The 17,106-nt window shown below is 44.5% G+C and overlaps 1 protein-coding gene across 4 annotated transcripts; it reads left to right on the forward strand.

Annotated features, from left to right (window-relative positions):
* On the forward strand, positions 1-16,899 carry LOC114869189 (pecanex-like protein 3). Of its 4 annotated transcripts, XM_029173174.3 has the most exons (36): positions 1-361; positions 1,352-1,840; positions 2,098-2,306; positions 2,402-2,507; positions 2,657-2,696; positions 2,884-2,979; positions 3,276-5,036; positions 5,975-6,104; positions 6,315-6,484; positions 6,653-6,710; positions 6,815-6,953; positions 7,077-7,234; positions 7,483-7,636; positions 7,725-7,757; positions 7,851-8,022; positions 8,214-8,324; positions 8,406-8,497; positions 8,600-8,709; positions 8,843-8,948; positions 9,041-9,133; positions 9,258-9,408; positions 9,539-9,683; positions 10,000-10,177; positions 10,268-10,376; positions 10,551-10,680; positions 10,762-10,820; positions 10,915-11,130; positions 11,481-11,734; positions 11,840-12,070; positions 12,176-12,279; positions 12,355-12,502; positions 12,608-12,838; positions 12,963-13,237; positions 13,325-13,494; positions 13,628-14,022; positions 14,220-16,899. In XM_029173174.3, exons 2-36 carry the CDS (start codon positions 1,688-1,690, stop codon positions 14,370-14,372), a joined length of 6,840 nt encoding a protein of 2,279 aa, XP_029029007.1. In that variant the 5' UTR covers positions 1-361; positions 1,352-1,687; the 3' UTR covers positions 14,373-16,899. The 4 variants fall into 4 exon arrangements, with proteins under 4 accessions (XP_029029007.1, XP_029029006.1, XP_029029008.1 ...); XM_029173173.3 differs by having other exon boundaries at positions 1-1,840; XM_029173175.3 differs by having other exon boundaries at positions 1-1,840; positions 10,003-10,177.
* The last annotated feature ends 207 nt before the right edge of the window (positions 16,900-17,106 follow it).

The following is a 17,106-nucleotide window of genomic DNA, read 5'->3' on the forward strand; positions in this document are numbered from 1 at the left end:
CTGTGCGTGCGTGCGTCTTACAGCCATGGTGTCAACTGGTTGTTAGCTAGCGCTAGCTACCGTGTTAGCTGGCTTCTTGAAACATTCAAACATAGGCAGTCTACACCAAGGAATTGCTCTTGTTCATCATGCTAAAGGACCCCTGCTCCCGCAACATGCTTGGGAACATTTGCTGCCAAAGAAAATGAGAGGCTTTCGGAAGACAATGATAAAATAGCCAGCGCCAACAAAAAGTGAAGCTACAGTTTTGGAACATCCGATTTCCTTGCTCGCTAGCATCCTGAGAAGCAAAGCTCTGAGATTTTGCAAGCACTGGATGCGGAAGGAGGATATGAGGCAAGCTGGCCAGCTAATGCTAATTGTAAGCTATGCTGGGATACATACCTGGAAAACATTTAAGTGTGATCACAGTTATCAAATCTACCAAGCTAGCCTACGCTAACATTAGTCAGTAGAAGGGCCAACGCTAACGTAAAGCCAACTTGTCATAGGCTGACGTTGAATTTCTCAAGCTAACGAAAGGGACATTACTGAGGTTGAAATGTTGATATTTGCGGCCTAGCCTTAGCCGGTATCTAGCGAATATCAAGCGACCGATGCTCAACGTTTGTCAGCGAGTTTGCAGAGGTGAACAGCTGCTGTCGAGTGTGTTTTTGCATTTACCGAAGAGCTAATACGTATCTGCGTTTAAACATGTCATATTTGCCAATAATAAACCCGTAGAGATCTTCGTAAGCTAGGCTAAATCACCCGCTAGCTTGCTAATGTCAATCAAAAAACTCGATCTAGGGTTGGCCTTCACGTTAAAATTGGGTGTTATAAGCTGTGAGATCTTGTTTTATAGCTGGACACGATATCAGTCATGTTGAGTAACTTTCCTTATGTTTGCTTTGACTGACAAGCGTAGCACTCATTTTAGTTCTCCTAGTACATATCACAGTGTGGTGAGCAGTTAAAAATAGTGTACAGATCTCAGATCTGCTCAATTACTCTACTGTGATTTTATGGATATGAAGGGTTCAAGTTGAATATTTGATTAATTGGAAATGTAGTCTTGTTTTTTTGTGACCCTTCATTAAACTGAAAACTAATAAGGCATCAAAACTACTTTTGATTTTTGTTTCATAATGATGTGGAATTTAAAGAAGTGCCTAAAGTAAACACACTTGAAGGTACTTCTCTCGACAGCTGATCTTTGCATGTTGAGGGCTTTATACTACAATAAATTATTACAAGCATTTTAGAATTTCTACTGTAATGTCATAGAGTAGATTTTTGCCTAAAAGTAATTTTGCTCACTGAATGCAATGTATATGTAGCTTCAAACAAACAGTTTTGATTTTTCTTACAGATGAATATTTTTGCACACACTCAGTGGGTTACCAATGTGCCAAAAAGTCACTCTACTGATTACCCAACAAGGATTAGGCTAGAGTGTGGCAACGTCGGTTCAGGGAGGGAGCACATACTGGCAAAAGAATATGCAAGGATTCTTGACCTCAACTGAAGTATACATATCCAAGACACTGAACTATTGTCCTTCATGAAACAGTCTTGGTTAACCTGCCATTCCCAATGGAAGTGCCATCATAGACACAATATACTGTGGCTTGAACTGCTGCATAGTTGTTTTGAGCTGCAGCCTTGGAGGAACAGTTTCAGCATTTAGTTGAACGCGAAGGAGGAGATGGGTTCCCAAGCTCTTCAGATATTGCGGCAGGGTGTGTGGGCCTCGCTCACGGGAGGATGGTATGTGGACCCCCATCAGAGCACATTCTCCAACTGCTTCCATCTCTACCTTTGGATTTTTCTCCTGGCCTTCCCCTTTCTGCTGTACATGGTAAGAGCACCTTCACAGCTGGATTAGTCATCCATATGAATAAGATAGAAAACACTAAATACAGACATGCGACCTTAGGAAAAAGATTACGATGCAAAATTGCTTTAAATGTGCAGAGCATAACATCACAATTAGTTTTATGACAAATTGTACAAGAGCATGAATCTTGGTGTTTTACTTAAGTGTAAGTTAACACAGTAATTGTGTAATTTTTGTTTGTGATATTAAATGCAGCATCTGTTTTATTTACCTCTCAGGCTCTTCCTCCCAGCTTGGTGGTCGCAGGCGTGTACTCTGCTGTTGTGGCAGTCTTTTTCACAGCCATTAAGGTGGTGAACTATCGCCTCCATGCAATGTTTGATCTTGGGGAGATTGTAGAGAAGAAGCAGGCGTCACTGTCCGCTGAAGCCCCGAGGACTGAAGAAGGAGATGAAGGTTCAGGTGTACACGATGGGAATCAGCAAAGGTAAGAAAAGGTTTCCTACACATTTTGGAGAAAATCTAACCATATCCAAATGCTTTGAGTCCTTTTAATTTTGTGATTGTGTAATGTTTTTACAGGGATAGTCATGTTGGTGTGGAGATGACTGTGTTTCGAAAGGTCAACTCAACACCCCCTGTCCGCTGCAGCTCCCAGCACTCACTGTTTGGATTAAACCAAGTTTCTGTGAGGACTGATTCATTTTTCTAGCATACAGTCCCTTTTGTCTTTCCCTTCTAACTGAAGTAGCACATAGATCAATAGATCTCAGGCTTAAGTGAGTAATGACATGGGATAACTATTTTATTGCGCTAATTATGTGTGTATTTTTCCAGGAGTTCTTGCCCCAGCTGGAGGATACAGGGGGTACTAAGGGTAAGCATCTAAATTCTGGTTCCTCTGTGTCAGAATTTATTTAAATGTTTAAATAATACACTGAATCTGAATTGTTACTGTGACCTTACAGAATTAAATTTGTTCACCTATTAATCATGAGTTTAAACTATATTAATAATGGATGTTTTTGTTTTTGAGTGACTTTTTTTTCTTCATTTTACCTCAGATATCAAAGAGTTCATGCGGGAACAAGGAAGCAATAATGTCATTGTTACGTCAGCTCACCGTGAAATCCTTCGCCAGAGTTCCCAGGATATCATTCGTAAGTGTGCTTCTGATGCGTATCCAGAAAATAGGTATGATTTTAAACTGAAATATAATATAGTTTGTCTTTTTGAAAGCTTTCTTATGCTCAGGGCCTCAGAAGATGAACACATCAATATTGTCATTACAGAAATTGTTTTCTCTCTCATTTCTCTTTCGTAGTTATTTTTACAAGCATGTTGATATTGATGTTGATTGATAAGAATGAAGGCATGCTTAGAAGCAGAAGCACAAATCTCTGCCTCCAGTTATCCTAATTATCTTTCAACCTGTTTTTAATATCTTACTCTGCAGGGACTCCCAATGTGGTCCCGTCCTGCATTTCGGCTGCTCTGGGTGGTGATTTCCCAAGTCTCATTGGAGTATCTGGAGTGGCAGCTGGATTTGTAGAAACTGGAGACTGCTTGTCTATCCCTCCTTCACCCTCCAGTCAGGAGGATGGAGGTGAGAAAGACCAGTTGCAAGAAATGGATGAGTTACCAGAACAACGGTGCCAGAAAGACAAAGGGTTGGGAGATTATTCTCCCCTTGGTCCGTCTGCTGAATCAGAGAGCCTGGGGGAGACTCCCCTCAGCCCCCTTATAAAAAGCAGCTTAAGTGAGGAGCTAAGTGAAAATCTCCTGGGTTTGGGCCTCGACCCTGTGGCATTTGCACCTGGAACTAAGCACCCAGGCAGCCGGAGTGGAGTAGCACTAGCTGCAGGATCTACAGACAGTTGTTTCAGTGCAGGTGGAGCCACCACAGACCGTGAGACGCTCAGTACTGTCAGCAGTTACCGCAGTGAAAAAACAGATTCCACTCAGCTAGAAAGTCCTTCATTCAGCCAGTCACGGCCTGCAGATGGACAGACATCTGCCCCTGCACCAGCAATGGGCTCTAATATCCCAGAGCCTGTGGAGAGTCTAGCAGGACAGGGTGGCAGTGATACAGACAACCTGTCAGACAGTGTGTTGCTACGCTCCCCTTCCAAAGAGTTCTCCCACAGCCAGGGCCTGGACAGGACACTTGTTGAAGGAGAGGATTTGGCCCCTGTCCCGTCAGATATTGCACAGCCCCCTCCACTTCAGAACTCCTCTCCATCAAGTAGCGGCCACTCTGAGGTTTGTGATTTAGACAGAAATGTTGCAGTGCCTCCCTTACCACCACCCCGACAGGCCAATTCAGTGCCCTCGGGGCTGGCCCTGGGTCTAGTGTGTTCTGAGCCTGCTTTGCCCATATCCTCTGCTCCCTTCTTGCTGTCTGATCAGCCTGCACTTCAAGCCCAGCAGGTAGTGCGCCCTAAAGACTTGAAGCTGCTGCGGGCCAGCGGCAGTACCGTAGGGCACAGGCCAGGCCGTAGGAAAGCTCCAAGGAGGCGAGCTGGAGCAGGAAGCAGTAGCTTTGACTGTGGCTCTTACAGGCGTCACCACAATCACAGACAACACAGAGATTACATCCTTGTTCGAAGACTGGGTGCCAAGGCTTACAGTGAAAGTTTGTTTGAAGACTCGAGCGATGAGGATGATGGCAGTGACGTGAGCGCTGGTTCTAGTCTGGGCTCTCAGCGCCATTTTAGCTCAGACGATGACGACAATGACGATGATGATTCGAGTTCCTCTACCTCCTGCTACTCCCCCGATCTCGCTAACACTGGTGTGACGTCCACACTGTCCCCTGCTGCTCAACTGCCCACCCCAAGGGAAGGGGAATTACCTGACACTGCTGGCCCCTCGAATGCTCGTGCCGCTCAGCGCTCTTCTAGCACAGCCAGTGCTAAGACTCATGCAAGAGTGCTAAGTATGGATGGGGCAGGTGGAGGCCAGAGCAACACTGCAGCTCTGCCGTCCACTCTGCTTACAATGCCCTCCACCTCCACCCCTGCACCACGCACTCTTACCATCTCTAAGTCTGACCTGGAAGCGCGCACCAGCCATACAGATGGCTTTCCTAGCACTCGACATCATCATCATCATCATCATCATCATCAGCGACTGGACTCTCTTGGAGGCTCTTGGACTGGCAACCAGATGGGCTGGAGGACTGGAGAGCTGGTTGAAGAGGGAGCTGTCGGAGGAGGTGAGTTTGCGTTATTATTGCCCATTTGCCCAGAATTTGGGGTAAAGCCACTTCTTCGGGTGCAATAGTATTATTTTTTATAGTATGATGATAATAATGTCTCTTTGAAAAATATGCTTTGAACATATATATATTTATTACATCTTTCCACCCTTTAAAACCATTAATTGTTAATTATTATAGTAATAAATGTATTAAAATGTTCTCCAGTGATAAAAGATAATTACTAAAGATGTAATATGCACCATAGAATGTTGTGTCTTTGCAACATCTCTGCCACTGGGGCTCACTAAATCAGAAGGCAGTTTCATCTGACGTGTTTCATAGCCACTGACAAGTCTACAGACAGATGAAATTGCACTTAAAAGTAATACAAAAAATTATTGAGTCTGTTACCATACAAATGGACAAATCAGATGACTAAACGCTGCAGACTGCAAGATTATATGTCTCAATATTAGTTTCCTGCAGTTTGTAATTGTGTAGTCATTTTATAACAATAGAAGAAACAAATGTGCTGTGATGAAATATAATACTAAGCATCGCCCACTGCCTCTGCTAATCAGTTTCCTGGCAGAATCCCTGAATGTAATAATTTCAGTATTTGGCTAATGCCTGCTAACCTGTTATTATCTGAGGTACTTACTAATGTTGCTTATTCTTTTCACCATCAATGCTTGATTACGCTGCATTCTTGCAGTTGACATGTACTCAGTGGGGTTTGCTATGCCTGGATAATTAAAAAGAAAGAATTTGATTAGTAGTAACAGTAAGTCATACTGTTGACTGTGTGTGTGGTTTATGTCAGCATGTGGTTCATTCTAAATCCAGGCATAAAATATGTCAGGAGTAAAAATGCAAAATGAGATTTACAAGAAAATGGAGCTCTGTATAATCCACATAGACTGTTGTGATGTAACCGATGACATTTTTTTCAGCCTTGGATCCTGAGAATGGAGGCAAACATGATTCAGTCAGCAGTGTTAAGAGGACCCAAGCCATTCGCAGGAGACACAATGCTGGGAGCAACCCTACACCACCCCCATCCACAATGGGATCCCCTCCCAGGTTAGTCACCAAAGCAGTGAATACCCACTGCCTTACCTCAAGCTTTGCATGTCTTTATGTTACCAACTTTACCAAGTGTGCAGTAGCCATTACATTGTGAAATGTAGTAATTTGACATGCAAAATAGTTTCAGTAGAAGTAGTACCGAGTCAAAGTCAAATATTAAACACATTTTGATTGGAGTGTTGTTGTTGTTGTTATTTTCTGCAGCCTCCAGGACCTCCAGCGGACCAGGACCTCATCTCACTCACGGGCTCGCACACTTCCCTCAGCCTTACAGTTTGCCTCCTCGCTCCTCCTGCCCCGTGGTGGTGTCCACGAAGCCTCCACCTTTGACGACACATCAGAGGGGGCAGTGCACTATTTCTTTGACGAGAGTGGTGAGTCAGGCGCCTCGAACAGCCCCACAGCTCTTGGAAGACAAAATGTAGTTTATGATGCAAAAGCTTTAGACAGAAATCTATACGATGTGATTATTTTTTTCACCTTTGCGATTACCAAAACGAATGTTAGGATTAAGTTTTGAATTTCTGTCTTTAATTTTACAGGCGTGAAGAGGTCATACACGTTTGGAACTGCAGGAGGTGGATATGAGGATCCAGTTCAGTAAGTTCAGATATTTATGTCAACTGTCCTTTTCTTCACGTCTATTAAGAGTTACATAGAAGACAAATAGTTAAACTTAATACCATACAATTTTATTATTGCAGGGAAAGGGAGAGACAGTCCCAATCATCAAGCTTCACCTCCACTGAGGTCCAGGATGGGGCACCAGTGGCCATGTTCCAGCCCAGACCTGTAGTTTTACAGGGCATGCAGGTGCGCCGAGTGCCTCTGGAAATGCCTGAGGTTAGCAGTCTTTAATGTCTAATATGGCACAGAACAGTATGTAAGTAAGTCAGGACTAACAATGAGAGAAACTCCTTCGATTTTTGCTCTGAATTCATCATTCATTTCTGACCTCCTGCCTAGTTTGATTTGGACCACGAGTCTCTGCAAGAGTCCCAAGAAAACACTCTGATGATCGAGGAAAAGGCCAAACCCAAGCAGTACTATCGCTTTTGGGTGCTACCGGGGAAGTGGCTGAGGGTTCGTTATGATCGGTTGGCACTTCTAGCCTTATTGGACAGGTGAGTGGGCCTGTTGGAGTGGTGGTGATGCCCATTTGGTCTTTTTGGCTGGTATTACCCGGTGTGGCTTCTGAAGGACACATTGCAGCCAAACAATTTTCCCAATGAGCACTGACTAAATCTTGAAAGAATTTTACATGACTGGATGTGATTTATTAGTGCTACATCGTTAAGAAGATATTTATTGCCACAGTTGGATGGAACATGTGTTTATCGTGTTTTTCTACCCGCTTCCATTCTGTGGCCAGAAACCGCCGCGTGGGGGAGAATGTGTTTGCTGTGGTGCTGGCAAGTCTGGTGGCCTTCCTGGGGTTCCTGCTTCTGCTCCAGGGCTTCTTCAGGGACATCTGGGTCTTCCAGTTCTGCCTGGTCATTGCCAGCTGTCAGTACTCCTTACTGAAGGTATCGTACCTCGTGCATATGTAAAGTTATTATATTGAAGAATCTAAGCTCATACTACAGGTTAAAATCCTCCCTCTGTTTTGTGTAGAGTGTGCAACCAGATGCAGCGTCACCCATGCATGTGAGTAGAGGTCACTTATGGTAAATGCAGGTATGATGTGCAAAACCTACGGGAAGTAATTTTATTTTGAAAATTTCTGCGTGTTTTCAACAGGGCCATAACTGGATCATTGTGTACAGTCGGCCAGCTTACTTTTGCTTGTGCTGTGTGGTGATCTGGATTTTTGACCTGTCTGGACGCTCTGGAATCCTGCAACCCGTCTCCCTCTATGGTGTCACCTTTTTCTCTGGACAGTTCCTGCTCTGTGTCAGGGATATGCTCATCGGTTAGTTTTTACACAGCATTCTGTAGTCTTAAAGTAACACTGTAATACATTTCTATTATACCAATTTAGCAGGCAGGAAAAGGTAAAGCTTCACAAAGTTAGTCTCTAAGTCTATATTATCTGCTAACTGTTATCTGCTATGGATCTCTCTAACTTTCCGGCTTTTAATATTTCTTTTCTTTTCCCGTCAGTGTTTGCCTTGTGTTTCCCAGTCATCTTCCTGTTCGGGTTGCTACCTCAGGTCAATACTTTTGTGATGTGTCTGCTGGAGCAGATCGACATGCACGTTTTTGGGGGAACTGGTAATAACATCTACACAGGATTTACCCGCACCTTGTCATCAAATTAGGAAAGTGCTAAAGTGTCTCATTCTTTCTCCTCAGCCACTACCAGCCCCCTCTCATCTCTATTTAGCCTCATACGCAGCATCCTAGTGGCTGCCCTGCTGTATGGATTTTGCCTCGGTGCTATTAACGTGAGGAAAACCCACACTAAGCGTGACTTTGCAGGAGTTTTATTGTAGTGTGTGATTTCATTGTGTCATATAATCTCAACTCTATTCTTTTTATTTTTTTAGGCACCGTGGGGGGATGCCCATGTGCCAGTACTGTTCTCTGTGTTTTGTGGCTTACTCTTGGCTTTATCCTACCACCTCAGCCGCCAAAGCAGCGACCCCACCATTCTCTGGTTGGTATAAAGACCATACATTAGCATTTACATATAACTGGCACACATTTGGCTGACTAGCAGTTGTCTATTAACACTGGTGTATCCGTTTATTGATTTATGTCTTTTTCTTTCTCTCAACTACTAATATCAGGGCGTTGGTCCGGTCTAAATTGTTTCCAGAGCTGGAAAACCGAACACCAGAGGAACCTCCTGTGGAGATCAAAGACCCTCTTCCTGAGAAGCTACGTAACTCTGTGGTAAAGCTTAGCCCTCATTGATCTTTATAGACTCACAGTTTCGTCATATTGTTGTTACTACACACGAGCGCCCTCTTACTCTCTACTTGTAGAAAGAGGTTCTCCATTCAGACCTTGTCATGTGTCCCCTCATGGCTGTGATTACCTTCGCCATCAGTGCCAGCACTGTTTTCATCGCTCTTCAAGTCAGTAGGCGCAGCGTTTATGATCCTGTTCTTTCAATACATTTCTTATTTCAGTATAGATTGACTTAGAGAAAGATATGAGATAATGAATTGTACTTTTTTTTTTTTTTTTTTTGATCTACAGCCTGCTCTTAGCTTTGTCCTGTACATCCTGGCTGGAGTTGTAGGCTTCATCACACACTATCTCCTGCCTCAGCTGCGCAAACAGCTGCCGTGGTTCTGCTTGGCTCACCCTGTGCTGCGCTCCAGAGAGTACAGTCAGTTTGAGGTTCGAGGTGAGTGTCAGATTAGTCTTTCTCCTCAGTCACAAACAGATATGGGTGTGTAATAGAAAGCAGATCATTTTGCGAACTTTGGATTTTCTAAGCAAGTGTGTTACATCATTTTTCCTTTCATTTGCCCCAGATGCTGCTCAGTTGATGTGGTTTGAGAAGCTGTATGCGTGGCTTCAGTGCGTGGAGAAATATTTCATCTACCCAGCTGTAGTTCTCAACTCTCTAACGACAGAAGCTCGAACTGTGGGCCAGAACCATAAAGAACTGGACATTTAGTAAGTCTTTCTTTATTCACATCTACCTTAGTGTCCTGGCTCTTCTCCCAGGCAGCATGTGCTGTCAGCTGTTTTTGTTGGGAACATAGAACGTAAAATTAAGCCATGCTAAAATTCCCTAGTTGTGTAATGTGCTCAGTAGCAAAAAGTACCTAAAATATACTCCAGCAAATGGTGTTTTTCTCCCTTTAGCAGTCGACTAGAATAGTCAGCTGTCTGCTTAGATCAGGCTTTGGGAACTGAATGTCATTCATCGCTACTGTTTCAGCCTCGTTTGTCAGCGTGTCTCTGATTTCCTCTTTCCTGCCTCCTCCAGCAGCCGAGCTCTCTTCATTTCAGTGGCAGGAATGAAGCTGCTGCGTTCGTCCTTTTGTGCCCCATCGCAGCAGTACGTCATGCTGTGCTTCACCACACTCTTCTTCCAGTTTGACTATCCGCGCTTCTCTGAGACATTTTTAATTGACTATTACTTCATGTCCATTATCTTCAGCAAGGTACGCCCACACACAGTCGGTGAATAATGAATTCGGAAGGCATTTGTTTGTCTCTTAATGTGATTTTGATCTGTCCTTTTGGTTGCTTAGATGTGGGACCTCCTGTACAAGCTCCGCTTTGTACTCACTTACATCGCCCCCTGGCAGATTACCTGGGGCTCAGCCTTCCACGCCTTTGCACAACCCTTTGCTGTGCCTCGTATCCTTCAACATAAGTTATGCGCCACCTCAAATACACCTAGAAATTGGCCGCCGTTAATTGAACATGAAATTAAATTGTGTGCATTTTTATTGCTGTGCAGCTTTGTTCTTCCATGTGGTGAAAGGTTTTGCTAATTCTCTGATGTGACGTCCTTAACTCGTGCTATTTCAGACTCTGCTGTGCTTTTCGTCCAGGCTGTCTTTTCTGCCGTCTTTTCCACCCCCCTCAATCCTGTCCTAGGCAGCGCTGTGTTTGTCACGTCGTACATTAGACCCGTCAAATTCTGGGAGAGAGACTACAAGTATGTAACTTCTGAAAGATGACTGAAATCTTAAATTAAGACATTTCCTTTTATTAAGCTAATTGTTCTTTATGTATCTAGCACCAAGCGGGTTGATCATTCGAACACTAGACTTGCTACTCAGTTAGACCGTAACCCAGGTAATACATTTTGTCTTAATATTTGATCATCTTTTTGTGTCTTGAATTTTTGCTTTGAAACAAAAACTCATCTGTTGTTCATCTGTCTTCCAAGGTGCTGACGACAACAATCTGAACTCCATATTCTACGAGCACCTGACCCGCTCTCTGCAGCATAGCCTGTGTGGAGACTTGCTGCTTGGCCGCTGGGGAAACTACAGCACGGGCGACTGCTTCATCCTCGCCTCAGACTACCTTAACGCTCTGGTGCACATCATCGAGATTGGCAATGGCCTGGTCACCTTCCAGCTGAGGGGTCTGGAGTTCAGAGGTCTGCATAAGGGAATGATTTGAGCTGACAGTGTTTGGGGCTTGAAAAATGAGATCGGTTTACGTTGTTTGCCTTCTGGTTCCAAAATGTCACTTTGTTATCTATCAACTGTTTTCCCAGAAAAGTGTTTGGTACAGAGATCAGGTGGTTGTAACCCAAGACGGTAGCTTTTTTTGTAGAGTAGCAGGTCATGCTACTGAGCCATGAGAAGTATTGCTTAAGGACTAATGTAATAACCTTGTAATCTGGTACTGTTCATCTGTACCCACATTGTTATATAGCAGTTTTATTCCTTTTTGTAGCTGCATGTCTCTTTTAATTTAATCCACCTCTTCCTCATTTCTGTCTAGGTACGTACTGTCAGCAGAGAGAGGTGGAGGCCATCACCGAGGGGGTGGAGGAGGACGAGGGCTGCTGCTGCTGCGAGCCTGGCCACCTCCCCCATATGCTGTCGTTCAATGCTGCCTTTGGGCAGCGCTGGCTGGCGTGGGAGGTGGCCGCCACCAAGTACGTGCTGGAGGGCTACAGCATCAGTGACAACAATGCCGCCTCTATGTTACAAGTGTTTGACCTTCGTAAGATCCTCATCACATATTATGTCAAGGTAAGCTATTGCTCAATGCTTTTTTTTCTTATTTTGCTGTCATTATGAGCTAATTTCACAAATGTCTGCAAAACGAATGCGCTTCGTGTTTGTGCCCTTGAACAGAGCGTCATCTATTATGTGAGTCGATCATCAAAGCTAGAGGACTGGCTGACGAATGAGTCGATTCAGGAGGCTCTGCGGCCTTGTCTCAGCCCCAACTACATTGATAGTGACCCCACATTCAACCTGAACATTGATGAGGACTATGACCACAGGGCCTCTGGGATTACTCTGTCCTCATTCTGCATCATTTACCTGGACTGGATTCAGTACTGCAATAGCAGGCGTCAAACGGTTAGACTCTCTGTAACAACTTTATTATGCTGCATACTTTTATTATAGTAGTACACAGTTGTACAATATTTGACCACTAATTCTAGCTTCTTTGCTGTGTTGTAGCCGGTGGCTAGTGAAAAAGACTCGCCACTTGTCAGCCTCTGTTTTGGGCTGTGTATTCTGGGAAGAAGAGCCCTGGGCACAGCCTCTCACAGCATGTCTGCAAGGTAGAAGCAGCAAGCCCCACTGTTTATACACATACATGTGTTTGCAGAGGTTATAGCTGTGTATCTGTTTGACAGCCTGGAGCCCTTTTTGTATGGCCTCCATGCACTGTTCAAGGGAGACTTCCGCATCACGTCTCCCAGAGATGAGTGGGTGTTTGCAGACATGGACCTGCTGAATCGAGTCGTGGCACCAGGAGTGCGGATGTCCCTCAAATTGCATCAGGTAGCTTCTCAAAGATGCAGAAAAAACAAGTGTTAGGGGCTGTTTTTGTTTGGGTTTGTCACCATTTGAATTTGAATTAACAATGCTTTTCTCTTAATCTTTCAGGACCACTTCACATCTCCAGATGAGTATGAGGATCCTATGGTTCTTTATGACGCCATCACTGCCAATGAAGAGAAGATGTTGATATCACATGAAGGTGACCCAGTGTGGCGCAGCGCGATTCTAGCCAACATGCCTTCGCTGCTGGCATTGCGCCACATCATGGATGATGGAAGCGACGAGTACAAGATCATCATGCTGAACAAGAGGTTCCTCAGCTTCAGAGTCATCAAGGTCATAGCTCTTGCTGTCTTTTGAATTGCATCATGTGAATTGTTGCAGGAAGAATGCGTTTCCAATCAGACTGCTCATTCCTTAGCGGCCTTCACCTGAACTGCCCTTGTGCTGCATCCTACAGGTCAACAGAGAGTGTGTGCGCGGGCTGTGGGCGGGTCAGCAGCAGGAGCTGGTTTTCCTGCGCAATCGTAACCCAGAGCGTGGCAGCATACAAAACGCCAAACAGGCCCTGAGGAATATGATCAACTCGTCGTGTGACCAGCCCATTGGCTACCCAATCTACGTGTCCCCTCTCACCACCTCATATGCTGGAGGACACGGCCAGCTCCGGTCTGTGTGGGGAGGACCCGTCAGCCCGCACAACATTTACACCTGGCTCATCAGTAGCTGGGACAGGTACGTAGGCCGTTCTGTTCAGAGGTCTTTTTTATACAAAGTGATCTTCCTCTGAGCATCTTTACTGTAATGCCCGTCTTTCTCCAGGTTACAGAAAGGTTGTGGCGCTGGCTGTAACAGTGGAGGAAACATTGAGGACTCAGACTGTGGAGGCGGCTCCACCTCGATCTCTACCAACCCAGCTGTTCACACTACACAGAGCACACCAGCCTCCAGCCTCCCCCAGCCACACATCACCACTGTCCAGCCCTCTATGGGTAAGACCTGCAATGACCCGCTGCTTTTCACTCTTCACAGCCTGCAGCGCTGTTTGCTAAACCACATCAGCTGCACATTCAGTGTTTCATAATGCACAAAAGAATAAATAAAACGAGTGTCCTTGTATTCCAGGTACAGACAACCCTCTAGGTCCAACACAGAACTGGCCTCACCACCCACAGCCTCTTCCATTAGCTCTGCTTAGCCAGTCAGAGGGCAGGATGGAGGCAGGACTGTTGACATCTTTACAGCGCACCGCTTCAATTCAGGGGCTCCTGGGCCAGCAGCTGTCCAGTTCCCAGCTGTCGTTCAGCAGCTCCGTGGCTCAGCCCCCTCTTCCAGGTCCAGAGCGCTTCTGCCTGGAGACCTCTGGGCACCGAGTGGGCCAGCGGGCTGGCCTCAGCCAGGGGAGCGGACTACACTATGAGAGCCACTTTGGGAAGTGGAGTTTTTCGGGCAGGAAGGCATTTAACGGACCAGCTGTAACGGAGGGTGAAGGAGGAACAGTGCAGACCATACGGACACAGGTGATGGTGTTTATATTGTAGTTTTCATTGTAAATGGTTCTACTTGTATGACCAGTGTTAGTTGTTTTTGTCAATAATGGTAGTAATGATTGGTCAGTTTATTTATAGTGGAGACTTGTGGTCGTTTACTATTATTTACTATGATTAATCAAGACGGACACCTTGCTTGAACTTTTTTTCTGCCTTCTCTCTTACAGCCTACTCCCTCTACAGCCCTACAAGACATCAGTCCAACACAGGATCCTCTGGGAGCCACTCAGAAAATGGATCCAGTCCTGCAGACACCAGGTGACCCGCTCACCCCTCGAGAGGAATCCACAGAGCTGCCTTTACTTGAGCACCTACACTGAGTCTGCACTAAGAGATTCAGAGTGACATTCTCTGCAGTGAAAGCACACCGCAGCTGAATCTGGACCGGGCCTATCCCGTCCAGACTAAAGTCATTCCAGCTTTTGGGACTCATTCTGTCTGCTCTCAGTCACCTGAGTGCAGCTGCTGTTTGATGGGTTTGGTTATGCTGTTTATCACTCCATGCCGCCTCAGCCTAAGCAGCTAAACACCTGAATGCATGCTGAGCTGGTGCAGGTCAGATCATGAAATGATTTTAGCCAAATTCAGCTTCTGAGTCAAATCTTGATGATGATGGACTCATTCTTGCCCCTCACCCCCACCATGGACACACAGTGTCTCTATGGACAACCTATAGGTTTTAACTGTAGTGGCCAGAAAGGCCCGGTGCAATTATAAGAGATATTTAGCTTAAGGATTGTTTATTTTTCTATACTGGAGAATAAAGGATCAGCTCAGTCGTTCTCACTTGAAAGCAGCAAGGTTTTTTTTTTTTTCGTAAAAGGAAAAAGTGTTCAGTTGAAGGATATGTTGAACTTTAAGTCCCCAAAGTGACTGTCAAACAATATTAATTAGTAACATATTGACCAATTTAATTAGCCTCTATCTATGCTCTCAACATAAAACATAATCAAAAGTGATTTATTCTGTGGCTTCCATGCCTCACAACATCATCAGTTCTGTTCGGAGCAGGTTTCAGGGATAAACTCAGATAAGTCCCTTCCACCCAGCCAACACGTGCTACTACCACCTGTTTACAGTCTATTTAGGCCTGGATCTGACTGGCAGCGTGGACATGTGGGATGACTTCTGACTCAGCGGAACCCCGTAGGTCAGGATCAAGTTTTGATTCCAGTCTGTGAAAATTGTGTTGATCACAAACCTAAAAAAAAACTGGGAGTGTTAAAAGCATAAAGACTTTTTAGTAGAATGTCTTTTTTTTTTACTTGAAGAATCACAATTTTCTCTGTTTAAAGTGCACTGAGTTTGTCTCTGACTAGATCCAGTCTGCTCACGACGTTCTCAGTAGCAGGGACCCAGGCTGCTTCGTGTGGGGAGCTCTGTTTTCTTTGCCTGCAGTACGGCCCCTCCCATTACTATACTACTGCTTCAGCATCTCCTGCTACTACTAATATACCCACTACTACTGCTGTTCCTACAACAGTCAAATCCAGCGTTTTAGTTGGAAATAAGTTTAATAAATACTGAAAGCGAAAGGCAGACTATTTATTTGAGTAATATTGTCTTACAGATATCTTTAAGGAGTTTGTTTATATGGTGTGCTGATATATCAGATTGGAAATCTACCTTTTCAACTGTGCCCCCACCCTCCCTCCACCTTCCCAGTGTTTGTATCATCTCACCAATGGCAGTCTTTTTAATTTAAGAGTGTAAAATAACTGGACGAAATGCTGAGAATTCACTTTGAGTAGATTCTTTCCCAACTCTCACGCTTTGTATGTCCCACCACTGTGAAATGCAAAAAAGATGGTAGTTGGACGCAATCGGGCCCCAAAAGTACCCGGATCCTGTGGCTGTGCCACTGTGAGCAGCTACAGGATGGGTTTTAACCAGACTACTGCCTGGTATGCGAGCTCTCCCAACTAATTCTCCTGGAAATGTGTTAACTTGAAAGAAGACAGACGTTCTCAGGGTTTATTATGGGAAGGAAATCAACTTTCTCAGTGGAAATGGTTTTTGTCGGAGGGTGAGCAGCTCGTGTACAGTCACACTGGCATTAAAATATGGCCCTCTGAAGCATTCTACTCTCTGTGGGTTGCAGCACGCGCTGCTCACTGCATGCTGGTAAATCCATAGATTTGTTGAGGTCTCTTCGCAGCAGTACAACATCCCCCACACACGTTTTTATTTTCCTATCCGTTGAGATTTCTGTCAGTCTCAGCTGTGAAGGAAACACGACAGTGAAAAGTGTCTGGATCCCTCTCAAATGCGCAACTCCCTCGACTCAGGAAAAACAGAGACTTTCTGATCAAGTGCTGTTTTCTGTTTTTCTTTTCTACCTTGTATCCAAAGCAACAGGGAGGTGTTTTTGTTTGTTTTTTGTCTTTGCTGGGAGTGAGGAAAGCACAAGATAATGGTCAGACCTGGGTGTCAATAAAAAGGGATTTCGTAATCTCTGCAATTCTGTACAGCATGTTTCATATATAAATATATTAAAAATACAAATCTATTTTATTATTATTGGATTTTTGGGTTGTTAAAGTTTAGAGACACTTGAGTTTTCCGGGAGGAATCCTTGTTCATCCATCAGAGGGGAGATCTGCGTGGAGACGCACTCTTCACATTTAAATGTGCAGTTTAGAAGAACCAGTTCAAACTTCTTTTGCACAAAATGTGTTCTACACCACCCCACTTTGGTTTTACTACTTTGGTTATTTTGAGAGGGGGCTCTTTTATTTAACTAAGGACCTCAAGTCAATGTTCTGTACAGTTTTTTTTTTTTTAAGTGATTTTTTTTTTCTCCTCCTATTTAAATTAAAGGTTATCGTGTCTTTGTTTGCAAACGAACTGCAGTGAGTGTTTTGATTTCCCTTTTAAGATTCACGTTGCCCTAATTTGTACTGGTGACCGCTAAAATGTGAAGTAGTGCGACAGTGCTCTCCAGTCACGTCATTAATAAGATGCTGTGGATCAGCTGAACAAGGGGAAAAAAAACACAGTGGCCCAAATGCTATACAGTTAAATTACAATTGAGTTACTAGCAATTATCTAAGA

This window comes from Betta splendens, chromosome 14 (assembly GCF_900634795.4).
Source record: "Betta splendens chromosome 14, fBetSpl5.4, whole genome shotgun sequence".
NCBI classification, from domain to species: Eukaryota; Metazoa; Chordata; class Actinopteri; order Anabantiformes; family Osphronemidae; genus Betta; species Betta splendens.